The following is a 23,283-nucleotide window of genomic DNA, read 5'->3' as shown; positions in this document are numbered from 1 at the left end:
TTTCAACGTGTAATAGGCTTATAATCAGGGCCGTTCTTAAGAGCTGCGTTAGCTTTTGTTAATTTTTGAGGATGCATATATGGAGCTGGTTTCGTTGTTTGGGGTGAGGTTAGAGAACAAATTTGTCTCAATTTTGTCCTCAGTTACACTACATAATGATAGGTAGCATGGAGCTGGAAATGTGCCACTGATTTGTGACATTTCACAACACAATGATCGTCATCCATTTTGTAAACCCGTATTCTTTATTTAAGACCAAGTGTATCATCGCATGCTAATTAGTTTACATAGAATTCACAACAAAGTAACAGGCCATTTGGCCCAACTGGCCTATGCCGGTCCACTTTAATCATCTCGTCCCCACCCTGCCCCCATATCCTATTATTCCATTCTTCCTCATGTATGCATCAAATCTCCCCGTAAATGTGTCAATGCTATCTGCTTCAACTACTCCATGTGGCAGCAAGTTCCATATTCTCACCACTCTCTGTGTAAAGAAATGTTTCTTCACTATTTCAGATATTCGTTAGGTTCACTGAGCTACAATGCATCATTTTTGTCAAGGTTATGCTTTGTTTCTCTCCTCCTTTCCATTTTTTCAGGTTACATCATGTCATGCATCAGTGTCTAACCATCCCCCTCCTAGGCCTCTGTCACCAGGGAGTTAGCAACAAAGGCATACAAAAATGTACTTACACAGCAGTTTGGCTTCCATACCTTAAGGTTCTCATATGTTGCTGCAGCTTTTTCTGGATCACTGTTATAAAGCCTAAATGCAAACTCTGTTTCCACCAATCCTGGAGATACAGACTGTAAAGGACAGGAAACAAAATTACCACAAAAATATTAACTTGCATTTATATAGCGCATTTAACGTAGTAAAACGTCCCAAAGAGCTTCACAGGAGTGTAATCAGACAAAAAAAGTGACACCGAGCCAAATTGACAACAGCCAGACAGAAAGAATGCTCCAGTAATTATTTATTACTTTGTTCTCCTACTGCAAACTGTGGGGGTCGCCCAAGGTTGGAAAACTGGGGTGCTCTCTGCAAGTGATGTTAATAGAGTGGCTAAACAGGGATGGAGACCTTATTCCAGGGCCTCCACAAGAAAATTGACATTTTAAAAAATAATCTAAAATCTACTATTTTCTTCTGTAAAAGGGCAATGCTGAACAAGTAGTAATCCCCCGGACTTTCCTTTCTCCTTTAAGCTAATAGAGGAGGAGTGCTTCACTCCACCCACCACCCCTCCCCCCCCAACCCCTCAAGCAAACCTGCCACAATCCAATCTCTTTCCCCCCCCCCACCCCTCCGTGATCTGATCTTCTCTTCCCACCCACCGATCTTCTCAATGTTCTCTTCCCCCCCCCGCAATTCGATTTCCCACCCCCCCCAACCCCGTGATCTGAACTCCTCTCTCCCCCCACCATCCCCCCCACCCCTCCAACCCCTGCAATCCTGGCTGCAATCCGATCTCTCTCTTTCCTCCCCCCACCCACCCCACCGGCAATCTGATCTCTCTTTCCTTCCCACCCCCTGTCCGGTCCCCCGCTGCCGCCTTCTACGGCAGGCTTTCACGTCTGGCAGCGGCCAGCCCCTCAAACTGGCCAGCTGTTGGGTGGGAAACGGAGTAAAAAAATTCTAACTAGGTCCTGCCGTTAAATTCGGCAGGACTTCCACCTTCCCGGTATTCCAGGTTTCCCGGCCGCTGACTGGCATCCTCGCTCCCTCCCCGCCTCCCCATAAATATCGGGGCCTATAACTCAGAATTGATATTTTTTTTTAATGCCTATTATATTGCATTTAGAATTTTTAAATACTTTTATGAGTAACTCAATAAATGTAGTGAAGAACATGTTAAAGGAAGAGAACAATTTTAAATTTACAATGTTACGGAGGATCATTTTAATGTTTATGGATAAATAAATGACCAGTGCCATCACATGCTATGATAGGGAAGCAGATGGCTCAGTGGTTAAATGCATTGTCATGTAGTAGTTTGTCATACAGACCAAGAAGGTCCTAGGTTCAGCCTGTATTTACTTGACTGATCTCTGGGGTAAGTTTACATGGGTGATGACAGCCCTCTGGTACCTCATCCAAGTGACCACTCTTCAAATGTGAACCTTGATATTGCTTGTCAGCAGACTACTTGACTTTGGGGAACATTACGACGGAGGTCAATCCAGTCTTCACCTGACATCCACACCACAGCACTTCCAGCAGGGTCAATGGATAGTAAGCAGTAATTGGAACCCTGGCTGGTTTTCCACTTCCCAGCTTAGAGGTGCGGAGGTCAATTTTAGTGCCCTTGCAAACACCCGGCTCTACAATTCTGTGCAACAGCATTATTTTTTTTTGAAGGAAGTCGCAGTGTAATACTTCCCCACTCCCAATGGCCCATACAAGAATGTCACCTTTCATTACAACTTGCGCAGTTCTTACCGTGGCCCTTATGTGCGTCTTTGCTTCTTGGAGCTCTTGCCTTAACCCCTCGGTCAGGGCGGTTACTGCATACTTTGTAGCAGAGTAGAAATGGGTGGCCGAGGTTGGCACCACTCGGTGGCCACTCATACTAAAATGGTAGAAGAGGGGAGAAGAGATGGCGTCAGGTCTACTGCAGCACGTAAAGTGCTAAATAAAGCTTACCAAATAGACAGGACCTAGAGAAATATACATACCTAAACAAGTCAGTTGTATAAATATGGCTTTATTCCATGGAATGTAAGGTGTGTAAATGAGAATGGGTGCGATTACATTTAAAAACAAAACCAGCTGGTCCACGAGCGTCTTCAGACAGGCTATTTTCCTCTACTATTCGACTGTCTTTCTAAAAGGTTTTAAAAGGGAAAAAAAACAGAAAAATGCTATTTGCTACACGATAGACATGCGTCTTTGAAAGAACTAAGCCCAAAATTCTCGATCTTGAGGATGTTTAAAGTTTTACAACCAACAGGAGCAAAAGAAGCCCAAGTAAATTGTGATGCAGCAACATCTTTTAGGAAATTCAGCAGAGACCGATGTGGAATTGGGACCACAAAAGACATAGCAAGGAAAGTTTGTATTGATTTAATTAGAGATTCTTTGGCATTTCCTCAGTCAGACTGGACAGTCTCCAGAGATTCATAAAAGATGGCTGTGTTTTTTCGATTGTAAGTGTGGCCAGCTTGTGCTGGGTATTTCCACAGAGAGATGGATCTCTGAACTGACCTTTAAATTGCAGACCTTTGGCTGCTTGCCTGCTATTTTTATAAACTCATGTCAAATCCAAAACTATTAATTTGGCACCAATATTTCTGGACACTAAATTATAGCACTACTCCATAGAAATGTCTCACAATGGGTTATTTCCTCACAGACAGTACAGTTTAAACACTTGGTGGACTTAAATAGAAGTGGGAGTTTTATTGTTGTTCAAGCAGTTGTGCAATATAAATATTTAAACTGAATGATGCCTTGAAATTATCAAGTACCAATTGCATTGTTGGATAGACTTATGTAGAGGGCAGATTTTTTTTTTTAAAACGAACAGTTCCCATTTTGATGCACAGATGCAGCTCCTCTTGCCAGGGCCCACAATTGAAACGACAGATTTTAGGTCACAAGTTTGTACATGAATGGCCTCTGGTTATTCCTGAATTTTTCATTGAATTACCACATCAGACAAGGATGAGAGAGGACTCAGCCCAGACACCGACAGCTGGATCTCAAAAGTCTCTCATGGTAATACACCTCATTACATCAGAACATTGATATAAGAGCAATGCAAAAAATTAGACCTCTTTCTTGGAGGCGGCTCATAATACATCAAGAAATGAGCTTTCAGGTGTTTATTAGCTCAGTTAAAAAGTAACAAGACCTCTTAGAAAATCTGTGTTGAAATGGATCATTCAAAGTAATAATTCACAGCAATGACAACCATGGACTCGTGCTCCTTGTTATTGTACAATGTCAGGCTTTAAAACAAAACAGCACTTTGAGACGTCAATGGCAGCTGACCTTCCCCATTAGGCAAAACCACTTCATTTTACTGCTCATAGCCACAGGTCTTGGAAATACCTTCTGCAGTAAATCACACTCAATGGCCAACTGAGTACATTAGGTACATACAAACTCATCTTTGAAGGTCAAAAAAAGCAACACTTGCACCGTTCCATTGCCACAAAATTAGTTGTCATCTTGTCTTTGCGCTCTTGGAGCGTAAAGACCTGCAATCGAATTAATAATAAACCAACGACAACTCAGTAAATTCTTTTTTGAGTCTATGATCAAGAAGTCCTCTGATTATCATTTACAAACCCAGATTGAGGAGGAGGCATTTTTTTTTAAATCGTTGCTAAGTGGACTGGGTGAATTGATTGTAATTTTGTTTCGCTTCACCAGCAGGGAGCCTCTGCATTTAATCATCTAAATCCTTTTTTTTAAACCTCTATAATGAATGGACCTCTTCACATCTCCATTCTCTTCTGATCTGGTTCGCCCTAACGGGAAAGCTGCACTATCTTCCCCACTCAGGCTGGAGTTAAAATTGCAGTCGGAGGGCCCAATGACATCATCGGACCCCAGCCTGCGTATTTAAAGAACCACCCCGTCAGCTTTGGGCAGGCTGCTTAGCTGTCTGTCCAGAAGGTCCAGTTAAAATTGGAAACAGAGATTTGGACAGGACTTCAGCAGGTATGCCGCCTGGTGCATTTTAACTGCTCACCTGCCTGGTTTCTGCCCGGCAGGTAGGTTTAAAATCCACCCCAATGTATTTTTACCCACAGCAATACTAAGGCACCTACTCTCACTGATTTTTGAGGCAAAGTTGAATAGTAATGATGGGAGAGGGAAGGGATTTTTCACATTTTTTTTGTTTTAAAAAAGGAGAGTTGTTGGCTCTTCTCATTTTGATAAATACGTTACCGTGAAATGGAAGTTTGCTGAGAAGTAAAAGGGATAAAAGACTAAAAATAAATTTTCAAAAGACACTTCTCATTAGCTGCTTCCACTTCACCCAGTCACTACTAAAGATGCCATGAGGTGATTATTCCCACTTCAGCCCCCATTGAAAAGTTGCTGTCCAGCTGGTGCTAGAAAAGACTATGAATTAATGAGTCAAAAGGATTACACAGCCATGAATTGGAGCAACAGCATTATCTATAATGCAACACTTAGCATTCTTGTTCCTTTTTAGCTTTTATACAAATGTTCAAAGATAAAAATGCCAGCTTTAGGCAAGCGAACTCAGTCCCCTGTATATCAGGTGCCATTTGCCTATCTGAGCTCAGTACACAAATTTTACAGAACACGCAACGAGAAAACATGCATATTTAACATGACAAAGTCTAACAGCACTGTCTTCATCTTAATGAATATGAAAAGACAGCTCTGAAATCCTCTTCAGCAGATTGCAATAAAAATGACGACTTTATGAAGGTCGGAATTGTTCCAGGATTTAATCGGGAGTCATTTGGACCAACATTACTTTATCTACACTCTGTTTCATCTGATGTCACATCCACTGACTGAAGATATTCTGAAAAAGAACTTCATATTCTGGAAAGGGGACTTTACCTAGCACTACTTTAATGCTGAAGGTTTGATTTTTGGGCTGCTTACAACTGAAACTGCACACTCTAACCAGAAAGTACATTTCATCTTTAAAATACGCACCACAGTGAGAGATTATTATGGAATCGGAGGGAGATGAAGAAAGATGAAAGTATTCAGTGATTTCTCATGCAAGCCAACGATTCAGTTCTCCTACCTATTAATGTTAATAATGTGTCCATCATCAATATTCCGCTCTTTCATCGACTGGTAGGCCTCTCGGGTGCAGATAGACATTGCTATGACATTAACCTGAAACAAAAGTTGGAGACATGACCCTCTACAGTTTCACATTTGAAGATCCTTGCGTAAAATCCACCATTGATCGCATAATTTACAGTCATCCAATAAAACTTCGCTAGATCCCAAAGCTTTTTCATGGAGTAACAGCTGATTATTTTTAAAATGAATTATAACAGTGCAACAGGACTTTTGAAAAAAACTGTACCACAGACAAAAAGGATATTTTGCACAAAGCCCTTAAGAAAACTGAATACATTTAGTACTATTGTCAATAGAATCATTACTACCAGTTTTGAGATTCACCTCAGGCAGGGTGTAAAACGGGCTGTGGATCTGTTATTGCCCATTTTGCGCTACCGCCGATGACCGATTTCACCCTCTCAACGTTTTTATTAAATTTTTTTTGAAACGTACACCTACTTGAGAGAGCTACCCCACAGACTAGTCAAGCCACAGCCTGACAGGTATGATCTATGAGTATGACCATGTCAGCCAATGTCTCAGACTTCTCCATCACCATCCTTAGGTATGTCCTGTTCCACCAGCAGGATAGACCCAGAGGTGGGGTACAGCTGGGAGGTAGTGGCTCTGGGAGTCCTTAGCATTTGACTCTAGACCCCATGAAGTTTCATGGCTTTAGATCCAGCATGGGTGAGGAAACCACCTGCTCATTACCACCTATCGCCCTTCAATAGCTGATGAATCAGTACTCCTCCATGTTGAATACCATTTGAAAGAAGTACTGAGGGTATCAAGAACATAGAATATACTTTGAGTGTGGGGCTTCAATGTCCATCACCAAGAGTGCCTCCGTAGTACCACCTTTGACTGAGCTGGTTGAGTCCTGAAGGACGTAGCTACCAGACTGGGCTTGTGGCAGGTGGTGAGAGAACCAACACAAGGAAATAACCTACTTGACCTTGTCCTCATCAATCTACTTGTCGCAGATGCATCTGTCTATGACAGCATTGGTAGAAGTGACCACCGCACAATTCTTGTGGAGACCAAGTCCTGTCTTCACACTGAGGACATCCTCCATCATGTTATGTGGCACTACCAATGTGCTAAGTAGGATAGATTAAGAACAGACCCAGCAGCTCAAAACTAGGCATCTATGAGGCGCTGTGGATCATCATCAGCAGAATTGTATACCACTACAATCTGTAACCTCATGGTTTGGAATATCCCTCATACTTTATCACAAAATTGGATAGCTCTTTCAAAGAGCTGGCACAGGCACGATGGGCCAAAAGGCCTCCTTCTGTGCTTCTATGCCACTATCAAGCCAGATGACCAACCCAGGTTCAATGAAGAGATTAGAAGAGCATGGCGGGAGCAGCATCAGGCTTACCTGAAAATGAGGTGCCAACCTGGTGAAGCTGCAACACAGGACTACATGCATGCCGAACAATGAAAGCAGCATGCTATAGCCAGAGATAACTATCCCACAACCAATGGATCAGGTCAAAGTTCAGCAGCTCTTCCATATCCAGTGATGAATAGTGGTGGACAATTAAGCAACTAACAGGAGGAGACAGCTCCATGAACATCCCCATCCTCAATGATGGCTGAATCCAGCATGAGTGCAAAAGACAAGGCTGAAGCATTTGCAACCACCTTCAACTGAAGTGCCGAATGAATGATCCTTCTCGGCTTCCTTCTGAGGTCCCCACCATCACAGACTCCAGTCTTCAGCCAATTCGATTCATTCTACATGATATCAAGAAGCCGGTGAGTGCACCAAACATAGCAAAGGATATAGGCCCAGACAACATCCAGCTGTAGTGCTGAAGACCTGTGGTCCTGAGCTAGCCGCGCTCCTAGCTAAGCTGTTCCGATACATCCACAACAATAGCATCCGACAGTATGGAAAATTGCCGGGTATGTCTTGTCCAAAAAAAGCAGGACAAATGAACCCCGGCCAATTACTGGCCTATCAGCCTACTCCCAATCATCAGCAAAGTGATGAAAGGAGGCGTCAATGGTGCTATCAAGCAGCACATACTCACCAATAACCTGCTCACTGATGCCTCAGTGTGGGTTGCTTCAGGACCGATCTGTTCCAGACCTCACCGAAGCCTTGGTCCAAACACAAGGCCTGAATTCCAGAGGTGAGGTAAGAATGATGGCCCTTGACATCAAGGCAGCATTCAACCATGTATGGCACCAAGGAGCCCTAGTATAACTGAAGTCAATGGGGATGAGGGGAAAACTCTCCAGTGGCTGGAGTCATACATGGCTCAATTTTCATGACCCTTCACAAAAATGCCTGACTTCAGTTTCTTTAAATGTTTAAAGTGAAAGTCATTTGTTTCTGCAATATTACAGCACCATAACTGAACTGCATAATATTGCTCATTACAACTGACACAGCTTTATTAAACACTGAAACCATGGCAACAGGCACTTGCTGTAGAAATTCAGAACAATTTCGCTTAAGCACGCACCACAGTCAGAGTTACTGTGCACTGAACAGGAATTAAATCCAAACGATTTTCGATCGGTCAACACTGTATTAATCCCAGTTAATCTTAGAATTCAAGCTTCAGCTTCCTGTTAAATGAATATTCTCTGCTCAAATCACATGATATAATTGTTTGTAATGCAAACATCTAGCATGTTAACTGTAATAAATGTATGAAACATGGTACAAAAATCACTTTTTACAATTAAAAATACAATTTGTAAATAACAGAAATGTTTAGTAATCTGTTACCATAGAATGCAACATTGGCTACTCACTTAACTAGAAGGGATTCCTCTTTTCACTTTACTCCCCCTGTTCAATTTCCTTTCTAAGGTTTTCATGTCCCTGGACTTTAGCTCTAGACAAACACAAACGGTGTTGTAGAATGCCTAATGGTCAACGAACAAGTAGGCATAAAGCTATTAATGGGGAAATGTACTCTTATTGAACCTAGGATTTCATCAAGCGTAATATCTGTACATATAACAGTGTCTCTCAGTTACCCCTTGCGATCATGTTTTATTCATTAAGACTGATGGATATGAGCAGCCTGGAAGCAAATTTTGTGTGAAACTGTCTGCTGCAATGTCTGAAAATTCCACTCCAGTGATACCGTGAATTGGGAGTGCTGCCCACAGCCCAGCATCCAGAAACTGGACGTGGCTTCCAGGTATGATAAAAACCTCTACTACAGCACTAAGTCACTTTCAATTCTCAGCTTTTCTTTTAAAGCCCTCGATTTCTCTTGGAATAATTTCTCCCTGGTGCTGCTGTTAAGTTGATTGCTAGACAAAACAACACAATAATGGACCTTTGTGTGTTAACACTGTCATCAATTGTTGCTAAGAGAATGTAAAAAAATTTGGCTCCACTATGGCTTGTAACTTACAGTGGGTTCATTGGGCAGAAACCAGCACATTAGCAGTAGGTCAGTGAGGGTGCAAGATGTTCAGTGGACCAGGCAAAGAATTCCATTGCCAATGCATGCTCACTTCCCTCAGCTGCCAAACAAATAACTTTCCGTGCACTGAGTATTTTACTCAGTGTTTGTGCGTGAGTGCGAGTGAAAGATGAAGTGAAAGAGGAGTGTGTGTGCGTGAAAGATAGAGAACGAGTGCGTGTGCATGAGAATGAGTGCATGTGCGTGAGAAGGAGAAGGAATGAGTGTGTGAGAGAGGGTGAGCGAGCGTGTGTGTAAGCTAGACAGTTCATTTTCTACTTTCCATTATGTTTTATGGCACTACAGTTTCCATCAGCCCAGTAACATGTCATTGCTTCCGCAGGCTTAATTTCATGGCTATTGACACAATGGATCACCATATAAAAATCAAACTAGAAGATGGAAAATTAAAACACTTTGAATCTTGCAACAAGAACACGGCGGTGAAATTGGGCCATGTAGCGCCCGGTTTATAGGCGCTATGAGGACACCTAAGTTCGCCCGAGATGTGCGCGCACACTTCCCGATGGAAAGTGCACAGGAAGCCATCTTGCTAGGTGTTTGCGTGCGCGCACCTAACAACCGCCGGCAGCATGTAGAGTAGGGAGATGATGACGTGAGTCAGTGTGCAACGCTGATTTGAAGCAGCCGGTGTAATTTTGGAATGCCATGCTTAACCTCGCGCAGCTGGACAGGACTTAAACAGCAGTGCTATTTAAAAGGGACCGTGAAGTACTTATAGGTTAGTTACTGGATTATTTCTTCTGCCTGCTGGTGCAATTGTACTTGTTTTTGGAAGTTTCCTATACTTGGCTAAAGTTTCAATATTCCATAGAGTGTGGTCTGGCTGGTCTTGTAGTACTTTTAGTGGCACTTAAAATATAGTATTAAAAAAAATTGCTTCCAGACATAGGTGGCCTGCTAGGGCTTCTTCTGGGAATTGAACGTGATCTGGAAAATGAAGAGAGGCCACGCAGAGCAGGACAAGCTGCTGGAAGAGGGAGGAAGGAGGAGGAGCAGGGCACTCAGCAGGAGGCCATATCTGCAATTACAGTAAGTACTTTCCAGTCTTGTACAACTTGCTGAACTTCTTTCATTTAGTGCATTTCTCCTTCAACATATTATTGAGGAAAGAGATTTCACCCTATCTTCAACTTGCACTGACCCCTTAAGAGTTCAGACGAGAATAAAATGCTTTTTCTAGAATAGATTTTCAGTTCCTTCAGACTCAACAAATGAGGTATCAAACTCTGGTCAGACTGGTAGCAACACTTCTGCTAGAGAGATTGGATAAAAAAGATAGGGGAAAAAAAAACATATTCGGGATATTCCGAACACCAAATAGGAACAAAGTTTAAAATATCTTAACAACAGAACGGAAAGTTTGCTTGTTATGCCTCTGATTTGGTCTCAGTGCATCATTACCTTGAATCTTTCCCCAGGTCCATACATAAATTGAGAAAGTTCTTGCTGTGAAGTTAGGTTCAACAAATAAGGATCGGTATCTTTTGGGCTGATTTGTTTGCACTGTTTCTCTTATAAGAATTTGATTCATAGATTGCTGTACAGATCCCAAATGAGGGTGAGCAACCCAACCCATGATAGCGAGAAGTGCACAAACATAGCCAGATATGCCCTCCCTCGGAGGACAATCCATTTGCTCTTTTCAGCACCTTTTCAGCTGAGATCAAACAACCTCCGCTCATTTATTCAAAAATCATGTTGCATACCAAAACATTTCACTGGTTAGTGTCGACTTATTAACTAAGTCAGGGAAACAAAAAGCACAATTTCAGAAAGATATTTCCTTCTCTTCTTTCCCCCTCCCCCCCCCCAAAAAAAAATCAGTCACTTTTCAAAAGCTTCCATTGGTTAATGTGAATGCACTTGGTACATCAATCTGGCTTCGAACCCTCAATTGGAGAAAACTCGGCACTTTGCTATACAATTGGGAGGGAAAGTGGAGAGTGAGGAGGACATAAAAAACCTACAGGGGGATATAGACAGGCTGGGTGAGTGGGCGGAGATTTGGCAGATGCAATACAATATTGGAAAATGTGAGGTTATGCACTTTGGCAGGAAAAATCAGAGAGCAAGTTATTATCTTAAAGGCGAGAAACTGGAAAGTACTGCAGTACAAAGGGATCTGGGGGTCCTAGTGCAAGAAAATCAAAAAGTTAGTATGCAGGTGCAGCAGGTGATCAAGAAGGCCAACGAAATGTTGGCTTTAATTGCTAGGGGATAGAATATTAAAACAGGGAGGTATTGCTGCAGTTATATAAGGTATTGGTGAGACCGCACCTGGAATACTGCATACAGTTTTGGTCTCCATACTTAAGAAAAGACATACTTGCTCTCGAGGCAGTACAAAGGTGGTTCACTCGGTTAATCCCGGGGATGAGGGGGCGGACATATGAGGAGAGGTTGAGTAGATTGGGACTCTACTCATTGGAGTTCAGAAGAATGAGAGGCGATCTTATTGAAACATACAAGATTGTGAAGGGGCTTGATCGGGTGGATGCGGTAAGGATGTTCCCAAGGATGGGTGAAACTAGAACTAGGGGGCATAATCTTAGAATAAGGGGCTGCTCTTTCAAAACTGAGATGAGGGTAGTAGGTCTGTGGAATTTGCTGCCCCAGGAAGCTGTGGAAGCTATATCATTAAATAAATTTAAAACGGAAATCGACAGTTTCCTAGAAGTAAAGGGAATTAGGGGTTATGGGGAGCAGGCAGGAAATTGGACATGAATTTAGATTTGAGGTTAGGATCAGATCAGCCATGATCTTATTGAATGGCGGAGCAGGTTCGAGGGGCCGATTGGCCTACTCCTGCTCCTATTTCTTATGTTCTTAATTGGTAATACTGGTGAAGCTACAACGCAGGACTACATGCATGCTAAACAGCGGAAGCAACATGCTATAGACAGAGCTAAGCGATTCCACAACAAACAGATCAGATCAAAGCTCTGCAGTCCTGCCACATCCAGTCGTGAATGGTGGTGGACAATTAAACAACTAACGGGAGGAGGAGGCTCTGCAAACATCGCCAGCCTCAACGATGGCGGAGTCCAGCAAGTGAGTGCAAAAGACAAGGCTGAAGCGTTTGCAACTATCTACAGCCAGAAGTGCCGAGTGGATGATCCATCTCGGCCTCCTCCCGATATCCCCACCAACACAGAAGCCAGTCTTCAGCCAATTCGATTCACTCCATATCAAGAAACTGCTGAGTGCACTGGATACAACAAAGGCTATGGGCCCCGACAACATCCCGGCCATAGTGCTGAAGACTTGTGCTCCAGAACTAGCTGCGCCTCTAGCCAAACTGTTCCAGTACAGCTACAACACTGGCATCTACCCGACAATGTGGAAAATTGCCCAGGTATATCCTGTCCACAAAAAACAGGACAAATCCAATGCGGCCAATTACCGCCCCATCAGTCTGCTCTCAATCATCAGCAAAGTGATGGAAGGTGTCGTCGACAGTGCTATCAAGCGGCACTTACTCACCAATAACCTGCTCACCGATGCTCAGTTTGGGTTCCGCCAGGACCACTCGGCTCCAGACCTCATTGCAGCCTTGGTCCAAACATGGACAAAAGAGCTGAATTCCGGAGGTGAGGTGAGAGTAACTGCCCTTGGCATCAAGGCAGCATTTGAGTGTGGCACCAAGGAGCCCTAGTAAAATTGAAGACAATGGGAATCAGGGGGACAACTCTCCAGTGGCTGGAGTCATACCTAGCACAAAGGAAGATGGTAGTGGTTGTTGGAGGCCAATCATCTCAGCCCCAGGACATTGCTGCAGTAGTTCCTCAGGGCAGTGTCCTTGGCTCAACCATCTTCAGCTGCTTCATCAATGACCTTCCCTCCATCATAAGGTCAGAAATGGGGATGTTCGCTGATGATTGCAGTGTTCAGTTCCATTCGCAACCCCTCAGATAATGAAGCAGTCCGTGCCCGCATGCAGCAAGTCCTGGACAACATCCAGGCTTGAGCTGATAAGTGGCAAGTAACATTCGCTCCAGACATGTGCCAGGCAATGACCATCTCCAACAAGAGAGAGTCTAACTACCTCCCCTTGACATTCAACAGCATTACATCGCCGAATCCCCCACCATCAACATCCAAGGGGTCACCATTGACCAGAAACTTAACTGGACCAGCCACATAAATACTATGGCTACAAGAGCAGGTCAGAGGCTGGGTATTCTGTGGTGAATGACTCACCTCCTGATGCCCCAAAGCCTTTCCACCATCAACAAGGCACAAATCAGGAGTGTGACAGAATACTCTCCACTTGCCTGGATGAGGGAAGCTCCAGCAACACAAGAAGCTCGACGCCATCCAGGACAAAGCAGCCTGCTTGATTGGTACTCCATCCACCACTCTAAACATTCACTCCCTTCACCACCGGCGCACCATGGCTGCAGTGTGTACCATCTACAGGATGCACTGCAGCAACTCGCCAAGGCTTCTTCGACAGCACCTCCCAAACCTGCGACCTCTACCACCTAGGAGGGCAAGGGCAGCAGGCACATGGGAACAACACCACCTGCACGTTCCCCTCCAAGTCATACACCATCTCAACTTGGAACTACATCGCCGTTCCTTCATCGTCGCTGGGTCAAAATCCTGGAACTCCCTACCTAACAGCATTGTGGGAGAACCTTCACCACACGGACTGCAGCGGTTCAAGAAGGCGGCTCACCACCACCTTCTTAAGGGAAATTAGGGTTGGGCAATAAATGCTGGCCTTGCCAGCGATGCCCACATCCCATGAACGAATAAAAAAAATTACAACACTGGGGCTGCTGTCTGTAGAATGCTGACTCTTGGAAGAAACTGAATTAGAAAAATTGGATAGGAACAGAAAGGTCTAAGGGCAGATCAGAAACGGTAAAAAAAGTGATTTAGTGCTTTTTAGTTGCAGCATCCATGGCAACAGTTGATCTGTATATCTGTCTTAGCGGCGCATTCTGAAGCCATGCACATTATTCCATTAATCCAGTATTGTAATGGAATAAAAGCTACTGACAGTCACAATATCTGCAGCAGCCCCATATAAGAATATTTTTGGCACTGCTTGGTGCGACACAAAAAAAATTATTAAAAAGACATGGCTGACATCTGGAGCACGGCATGTTACAATACATTTCTACACAACATGGAGAACAGTGCCATAGAAAGGGTACCTCCCAACTACAACTGCTCATCATCAGGAGTTCACCTTTCCACTAACATTAATTGATTCAAGAATTGCTACATTGATTTTCGTGCACTTGCTTTTTAAAGTAACCTGCAAGGCACAGAAATGAAAAAGTTTAAGAGCTGGGGTAGCACTTGTATAGAGAAGTGAAACTATCTGAATTAAAATCAGGCGTAAGTGAAACATCTCATTTAAAAGCCTGAAATTGAAAGAGCTCTGATGCACAGGCACTCACAGTCCTACCTGAGGAACTAACTGCTCCCTGGCTTATTATATCAGCTATCCTTTTTAACAGGTTTGGTCCTATCTCAGTGGAAAGCTGTAAACCAGAGATGGGACCGGAAAATCCAGACTGTGCATGCCCTTGGCATGTGTGCACCTGGTGCAAGGGGGACCGACTTGGCTGGAGTTTCCAACTTAGCCCCCGCCCCCTCATTTTGAATGGGCTCCCTGCATATAGGAAACATGATGTGGAGATGCCGGTGATGGACTGGGGTGGACAAATGTAAGGAGTCGCACAACACCAGGTTATAGTCCAACAGCTTTATTTGAAATCACAAGCTTTCGGAGCTTTTCTCCTTCGTCACCTGGTTTCTTGCTGGATAATATTTAAGCTCCGAGGGATCCCAAAGGTTGTTCTCCATCCCAGAAGTGATCCATTAACTAAGCTGTAAAAACCTATAAAATTACAATACAGCAGCTTTAACTGCCGACTTAATAAGAAACCCTCTGCCGTATACATCTCTAACACAGCTGATTCCCACTTTCACACCCATGATCTACATTAAAATAAGGATTCTGCCATGGCCGGGGGCGGGGGGGTTGCCATTGAATGTAATAAGACCATCCTTAACAGGGATTACAGACAATGAGAATTTTACAAGCACAGCATACCAGAGATGTTCTCTTCCATCAGGCTCAGCAACCTTCCAGTGCCAATGAAATCCATTTACAACCTCTCTCATTTATTAACACTCACATCAATCATGTTCCTCCAGTATTCCGTCCTCCCCGATAGCAGCGGCTCAGGATGGGCCAGCCCTGCATTGTTGATGCACACATCCACACCCTGGTGCAGCGTCTTGATGGCAGAAAACATAGAGAGGATCTCTTCCTCGCTGGTCAGGTCGCACTTGTATGGAACCAAGGTGCCTGCATAGCCAGCGCTCTCGCATTCAGCTGCTAGTTTCTGCAAAGAGGAAATAGTTAAAAATTAAAGAATCTAGTTTTTTTCTGCACTTAGTGCTAAAAAAATCTTCATAAAAAAGGTAGGAGAGAAGTCAAATCTTATTCCCCAGTTGGTAACTTCACAATCTCCTTTGTGCGCAAGAAAGAAATGCTCTTTTAAGATAACTGAAAATTGTGGGAAGGTCACTTGCCGGGAGAGGAGGGGTGCAATTCAATTGACTGTTTGAGACACGGACTAGTGCACAACGCGGGATTCAATAAACTTACAATATTAAAAAAAAAGGATTGCACCTCAAGACCTTGGCTCAAAATCCACTACAGATTGATGGAGTGAGTATTTTCCATCTGCTGGCTTTTTGGGGCCATACATGAAGTGAGTTTGGGCAGTCTTAATCCAGTTCCTAGTGAGCATGGGCCCACAGAATGAAATTGTTCCTAATTCAGCAATCTCACTCAGGGAGGCTACATGATGGCTGGAATGGGAAATGGGAAATAAAAACTGTCAGCAGTGCAGTAACTCTTCTAAAGTTAGGGCTGGGACAGAGTAGAGGGAATTTTAGACTGTATCTAACCATGTTGCATTTGAGCAGGTACTTGATCCTGCCATTGGATGCCCAAAATGGAGAAATGTTCCATTCTCCACCACCAACATCCCTCACTATGAGAGCATAAAGTTCACAAAACAAAAAGAATAAGAGAATGGTTTAGGCAAGTCGAAATGACACTTGCTTTGTAATGCTCAAGTTCTGGCTCTCAAACTGGCAAGGAGCTTCGAAACACCAAAGGATCATGAATCCTTAAACTGACTGAAAGACGTCATATTTAGCAAAATACAAAACTTCATAGGTCATTAACAGACTGTGTCACAGTAATGGAGGCTGAGGTGCAAATCATTGCCATTATTAATATTTGCTCAGGCTTCCATCGCCATCCCGTCAAAGCATAGGTCAGTAGATACTTGAACTACAGTACATAAGAACATAAGAAATTGGAGCAGGAGTAGGCCAATCGGCCCCTCGAGCCTGCTCCGCCATTCAATAAGATCATGGCTGATCTGATCCCAACCACAAATCTAAAGAACACAAGAAGTCGGAGCAGGACCCGGCCACATAGCCCCTGGGCCCTCTCCGCCACCCACAGGGCATTGACCGATCCGAACTCAGCTTCATGTCCAATTTCCTGCCCGCTCCCCATAACCCCTAATTCCCTTTACTTCTAGGAAACTGTCTATTTCTGTTTTAAATTTATCTAATGATGTAGCTTCCACAGCTTCCTGGGGCAGCAAATTCCACAGACCTACCACCCTCTGAGTGAAGAAGTTTCTCCTCATCTCAGTTTTGAAAGAGCAGCCCCTTATTCTAAGATTATGCCCCCTAGTTCTAGTTTCACCCATCTTTGGGAACATCCTTACTGCATCCACCCGATCAAGACCCTTCACAATCTTATATGTTTCAATAAGATCGCCTCTCATTCTTCTGAACTCCAATGAGTAGAGTCCCAATCTACTCAACCTCTCCTCATATGTCCGCCCCCTCATCCCCGGGATTAACCGAGTGAACCTTCTTTGTACTGCCTCGAGAGCAAGTATGTCTTTTCTTAAGTATGGAGACCAAAACTGTATGCAGTATTCCAGGTGCGGTCTCACCAATACCTTATATAACTGCAGCAATACCTCCTTGTTTTTATATTCTATCCCCCTAGCAATAAAAGCCAACATTCCGTTGGCTTTCTTGATCACCTGCTGCACCTGCATACCAACTTTTTGATTTTCTTGCACTAGGACCCCCAGATCCCTTTGTACTGCAGTACTTTCCAGTCTCTCGCCATTAAGAAAATAACTTGCTCTCTGATTTTTCCTGCCAAAGTGCATAACCTCACATTTTCCAATATTATATTGCATCTGCCAAATCTCCGCCCACTCACCCAGCCTGTCTATATCCCCTTGCAGGTTTTTTATGTCCTCCTCACTCTCTACTTTCCCTCCCATCTTTGTATCATCTGCAAATTTTGATATGTTGCACTCGGTCCCCTCCTCCAAATCGTTAATATAGATTGTAAAGAGTTGGGGACCCAGCACCGACCCCTGTGGAACACCACTGGTTACTGGTTGCCAGTCCGAAAATGAACCATTTATCCCAACTCTCTGCTTCCTGTTCGATAACCAATCCTCCACCCATGCCAGAATATTACCCCCAATCCCGTGATTTTTTATCTTAAGTAATAATCTTTTATGTGGCACCTTGTCGAATGCCTTCTGGAAGTCTAAATACACTATGTCCACTGGTTCCCCTTTATCCACCCTATACGTTATATCCTCGAAGAACTCAAGCAAATTTGTCAGACATGACTTCCCCTTCATAAAGCCATGCTGACTTTGTCCTATTAAATTATGCTTATCTAAATGTTCCGTTACTGTCTCCTTAATAATAGACTCCAAAATTTTACCCACCACAGATGTTAAGCTAACTGGCCTATAATTTCCAGCCTTCTGCCTACTACCCTTTTTAAATAACGGTGTTACATTAGCAGTTTTCCAATCTGCCGGGACCTCTCCTGAGTCCAGGGAATTTTGGAAAACTATCACCAAAGCATCCACAATCCCTACTGCCACTTCCCTCAAGACCCTAGGATGGAAGCCATCAGGTCCAGGGGATTTATCCGCCTTGAGTCCCATTATTTTACTGAGTACCATCTCCTGAGTGATTTTAATCGTATTTAGCTCCTCCCCCCCCCCCCCCCCCCCCCCCGAGAGTCCCCTGTTTGTCCAGTGTTGGGATATTCTAAGTGTCCTCTACTGTAAAGACTGAAACAAAATATTTGTTCAGCATTTTTGCCATCTCCATATTTCCCACCATTAATTTCCCGGTCTCATCCTCTAAGGGACCTATGTTTGCCTTAGCCACCCTTTTTCTTTTTATATAACTATAGAAACTCTTGCTATCTGTTTTTATATTTTTTGCTAATTTCTTTTCATAATCTAACTTCCCTTTCTTAATCAATCCTTTAGTTACTGAGGCAGAGATTGTTTTAGTGCGTTTGACAGAGGCACTAAAACAATCTCAGCGTATGACTGTAGTATACCTACTGCATCACCTGTATGCACAGTAGTGTTACAACATCATTGTACAGACTGTATCTATCCACTGACTGTCACTGTACATCAGTATAAATAGCAGTTCCAGTGCACATTCTAATACAGGATCTGTGTTACTTCATGACTGGACCACCACAAGTAGTTGGTGGTTCATAATGTGATTCTTCAGGTCAAATCTGACCTGATATCAGTATAATTGTTGCTCAAAAATACCAAGATTTGAACAAGTCTGGGACAATGGCAAATATCAAAATATATGATTCTACAGTAAAACCACCCATAATGTTTATAAAACTAATTAGGATCTGTGATTGCAATGTAAAGGAACAAAGCAAGAAAGCAATCTGGGTGGCAATGGAAATCAATGTACTAATTAATACAAGGATGCAGACCCATAGCGGGCTGCCGCAGTGTACTGTTCACTCCAGAACAAAAGTCATTGTTTGTGTCTTTCAAACCCTTCATGTCTCCAGAATCATTCAGCTAATGATTGGAAAATAACTGAAGCACAAGTAGGTGATAGCCTGTTGCAGACACAAATAATGCCGTTTTATCAGGACAGAACCTGAACCATTAATCTCCTACTTCGAATTTACAGTGAATTATTGCTACATGTGTTAAAAGTGTTTGAAATATGCAGCCAGGATAAGTTTGGGCAAGACCATGAGGGTATAGAAAAAAATGAGCAAAATCCAATTTGTACAAACAGAATTTTAAAAATAGCTCCTTACGGTTTCCTTAAATTGTTAGTTTCTCGCTAAAAAGCCCCTCTACCCATCAGCAGCCACTGATTAAATAAACAAAGTGGAAACCAAGCTTTGTATTTCATTTTTTCTAATTCTTACGTGTCAGCTTATCTCAGTTGGTAGCACTCTCGCCTAACTCGGAGGTTGTGGGTTCAAGCCTCACTTCAGGACTTAAGCGCACAATCTAATCAGACATTCCAGAGCAACGCTAAGGAAGTGAATGTTAACGGTTCACTCGCACTATTCGAAGAAGAACAGGGAGCTCTCTCTGTTTACTGGGCAACATTCCTCCCACAATCAACATCATGAGAAGTATTTTAACCGGATATTCATCTCAATGCTATTTGTTGGATCTTGCTATGCACAAAATCATTGTTGTGTTTGCTTACATAAGGCACTGCACTTCAAAGTCATTCACTGTATATAAAAGTACTTTTGGGACGTTTGAGAATTGTGATCAGGTACTTTATATCAACACAAGTTTTTTTTTAAACCTTGCATCCTGTTAGTGACAGCACATGGGGACTCTGGTGTGTCCATCCAGGTAGTACAATAAACAGAGTTCCTCACTATGCTTCTGCTTCCAAATCCCTCTTTACCTACTCCATGCCTTTCAGTGTTTTTACATTACAGTAACACCTTCGAGTACTGACATGCAGGTCCCTCACAGTTAATGGCATTACCAAGTGTAAACCTACGTTACCCCAATCTTCTGCTAGCAGCCAATGCTTTCTTTTTCGCCTCATTAATGCCAAAGTCAATTGGCATCAGATGGCTTACATCATTGTGCAAGCAAGTAATAAAACCTCTCGATGAACCTGCCACATATATCACTTCAAGAGATGTTATTTGATACAGGAAACAAAGATAAATAAAATGTAAGAAAATGTAATCAGCGAATTCACATTTGCCATTCATACACTCAAAACCTCACAGTGACTATTAAAGGGTATCTGCATGAGTATACCAGTGAGATTGTGTTTCTGGAACTGACCTACACTTTACTGTGTAAACATGGGAAAACAGTGCAGTTTCTTTCCTTATACCTCTGGATCCGCATCAAATATCAAGGCATCTTTTGAGCATAACTTCCCAATATGCATCCGTAAAACATCTCTAGACCCTCCAGTTTACATCATCTGATCACCAATAGTGAGAACAGATTGGTTTCAGCGCATTAGATGTAGCCCACTTCCCAATACATTCTCTAAATTCCTTTCTTGCTGATGAATTGAGAACTGGAGGGAGCAGCACTATTTCACCAAGGCACACAGGTGCCTTCTAAATGCTACGGCTCATCTACATCAGTGCCCATTAAGCCTAAAATTGCAAACAGTAACATAAAAATTAAGCTGCACCAATTTGACCTCATGGTTTTATTGCCAGTACTGTGTAGGGCTGAACAATTTAAACAACATTAAGCAACGCACCCCATGTGACCATTTTGAGATGAATGGAAAGTTGCTGCTGCTAACACGCAATCATTCAATATTCAGTAGAGGTCAACCTTTGCTGAATGTTAGTCACAGTAAGATGTTCCATTTACAATTTATGTAATTTTAACACACACACACATACAAAACTAAACAGAATACAGTTTCCCAGTCTACAATAACATTTTCTTACACCTTAAGTTTGTTTCTTCCTCTTTTTTTATAACCCCCATTATTTAAAAAAAAGCTTGTATTTATATAGCACCTTACCACATCTCAAACATCTGAAAATGTGTCAAATCCAATTAACTACTTTGAAGTACAGTTTCTATAATGTAGTCAAACATGGCAGATATGTTAGCAGGATCCTGCAAACAGCAATAAGATGATCAATTATTCTATTTTTGATGCTGTTGGTTGAGGGACGAATAAAGGTCCCTACTCTTCAAATGGTGCTTGTGATCTTCAGCAATCCACCTCAATCATCAAATAAGGCAATAAGGGCCTTGGTTTAACAACAAGGGCGCCATCTCCAAAAATGCAGCTTTCTTTCAATACCACATTGGAGCGTCAGTTTAAATTAACCTGCTCAAGTCCTGGTATGAGGCTTGAGCTCATAACATTCTGACTCCGAGGGGGACTGCTACCAACTGAGTCAGGTTGACATTTCTACATATGTTTATGTAAAATTAAATTTAGAAGTCTCATCCACTCCCTCTTTCATCGGTATTAGTGTAAATCCTAGTTCCCCCTATGCCTTAATGGATAAATGCAATGCATGGTGTGGTACTGAGCCATACCGAAGGTCTCGGATTCGATCCCTAGTCTGTGCTGAGTTAGCTTATCTCAACCAAGGCAGCAATTTAACTACAACAATTGGTATCAGTGTCCTGGGCTGGTGAAGCGAGAAATAAGCAGGATTCCCATTCATTATTGCTACATAGTGATTCAATCTGGAAAATGTGCATGTGCAAATATCAATTGTGATGCCTTCCATGGTTAAACAGGCAACCCATACTCATTATCTAGACTTACACAATGGGCACGAGCAAGAGACTAGAAGATTGCCTGTATCCATGGAGCCACACCCCAATGAAGAAACTGAAGGGAGGCCTTTTCTGAATAGTGCTGATATGGGCAGAGGTGGAAATTAGCTATAAATCTACCATCAGTCATAGCAAAATCACATCCAGGTTCTCCTTTGCACCATAAGTGATGTAAATCTTGTTAAAATGGCCAGTGTGCAACAAAGGTGCATACATGTTCCCTCAAATATTGATTTAATAGATAACAAAAATATACATCTCTTAAAAAGATTTAGTCCTAGTGGCACATGCTAGGAGGATTACATGCATTGAACAATTTCTAATAATAAAATCCTGATTAATGCAGCCTGAAATAAGTCGATGAAGCAATAGCTGTGAAAGCGCATTTCATGGCTGTTTTGCAACAGCATTTATTAATCATTCTGGTGCTGCAATTTGCATCACTCTACAGGGCAGGAACTTTCCCACTTTGAAAGCCTTGGGGATCCATTGGTAATGAAATACACTAGCTCATCTGTGATCTGAAACACTCAGTACGACAGATTCAGACATGGGGTGATGATCACATGATGTCTCGCTTGTGAAGCAGCCAGACTGAGGCCATCAACAATAGCAGGCTCGTGAACAGTGCTCCCAGAATCCCTCAGTGATCCAGCATTACAGCAGCTATCTCTTTCAAGCTGCAATATCCCTCATCAAATTGAGCCACTTTGACAGAGTAATATTCAGCTGTTTAAATTGGATTGTGAAATCCTGAATCTTAAAATGTATTTGGAATAACTATCTATGTACAGTAAATATACTTTTCTTCGATAATCCTAAAATAAAATTACAACTGTGCTGTTCAGTGGTCGATCCCATATAATTGAAACTTTATAGAACAAATCATATTTGGACTGTTTTGCAATTTTTTTTGAAGAGAGCAAGCAAGCTGTGAGGGAACAAATTTCCAAATGCTGATTCACATTCTGTAAATGAATTTGGAATGTGTTCAATAAAATGTAACTCATAACACAAACATCATTCATGTTGCCCCTGTGACACGTGGTTCTCCCAGGCAGCTTCCCTCCCCCAACACAAATGATTCTTTAGAAATCAGGCTTTATTTCTTCCCTCTCTATTCTCTTCACGCTCCACCCCTCCCAAATCTATGAAATGGGGAATAATCCAAACAATTCAACATTCCAACACCTCAGCTGCTAATTGAGAACAGAAAAACTGGGACTACGCAGCTTTCAATAAAGCTACAATGTTCATCGTGTAAAACAGGACTTTTAATCTAGAGCTGTCTCAGTTAATGAGTTTTTTAAAAAATCTCTTAGCATCTCAA

General features: G+C 42.6%; 1 protein-coding gene across 4 annotated transcripts in view; it reads right to left on the bottom strand.

The window, feature by feature from the left end:
* dhrs11a (dehydrogenase/reductase 11a) overlaps positions 1-23,283 on the bottom strand; it is a 127,754-nt gene that overhangs the window by 66,569 nt on the left and 37,902 nt on the right. For 2 of the 4 annotated variants that reach the window (XM_068008182.1, XM_068008183.1), the window contains 4 exons: positions 15,426-15,635; positions 5,751-5,845; positions 2,447-2,576; positions 718-810 (listed from right to left, as the gene is read on the bottom strand). In XM_068008182.1, coding sequence (XP_067864283.1) covers positions 718-810; positions 2,447-2,576; positions 5,751-5,845; positions 15,426-15,635 — 528 coding nt within the window. The remainder of the gene's footprint in view (positions 1-717; positions 811-2,446; positions 2,577-5,750; positions 5,846-15,425; positions 15,636-23,283) is intronic. The other 2 variants (XM_068008185.1, XM_068008184.1) reach the window with 1 other exon arrangement.

Source organism: Heptranchias perlo, chromosome 28, assembly GCF_035084215.1.
Source record: "Heptranchias perlo isolate sHepPer1 chromosome 28, sHepPer1.hap1, whole genome shotgun sequence".
Lineage (NCBI taxonomy): Eukaryota > Metazoa > Chordata > Chondrichthyes > Hexanchiformes > Hexanchidae > Heptranchias > Heptranchias perlo.
The sequence above is the reverse complement of the archived record's forward strand: the minus strand, read 5'-3'. Positions and strand labels throughout refer to the sequence as shown.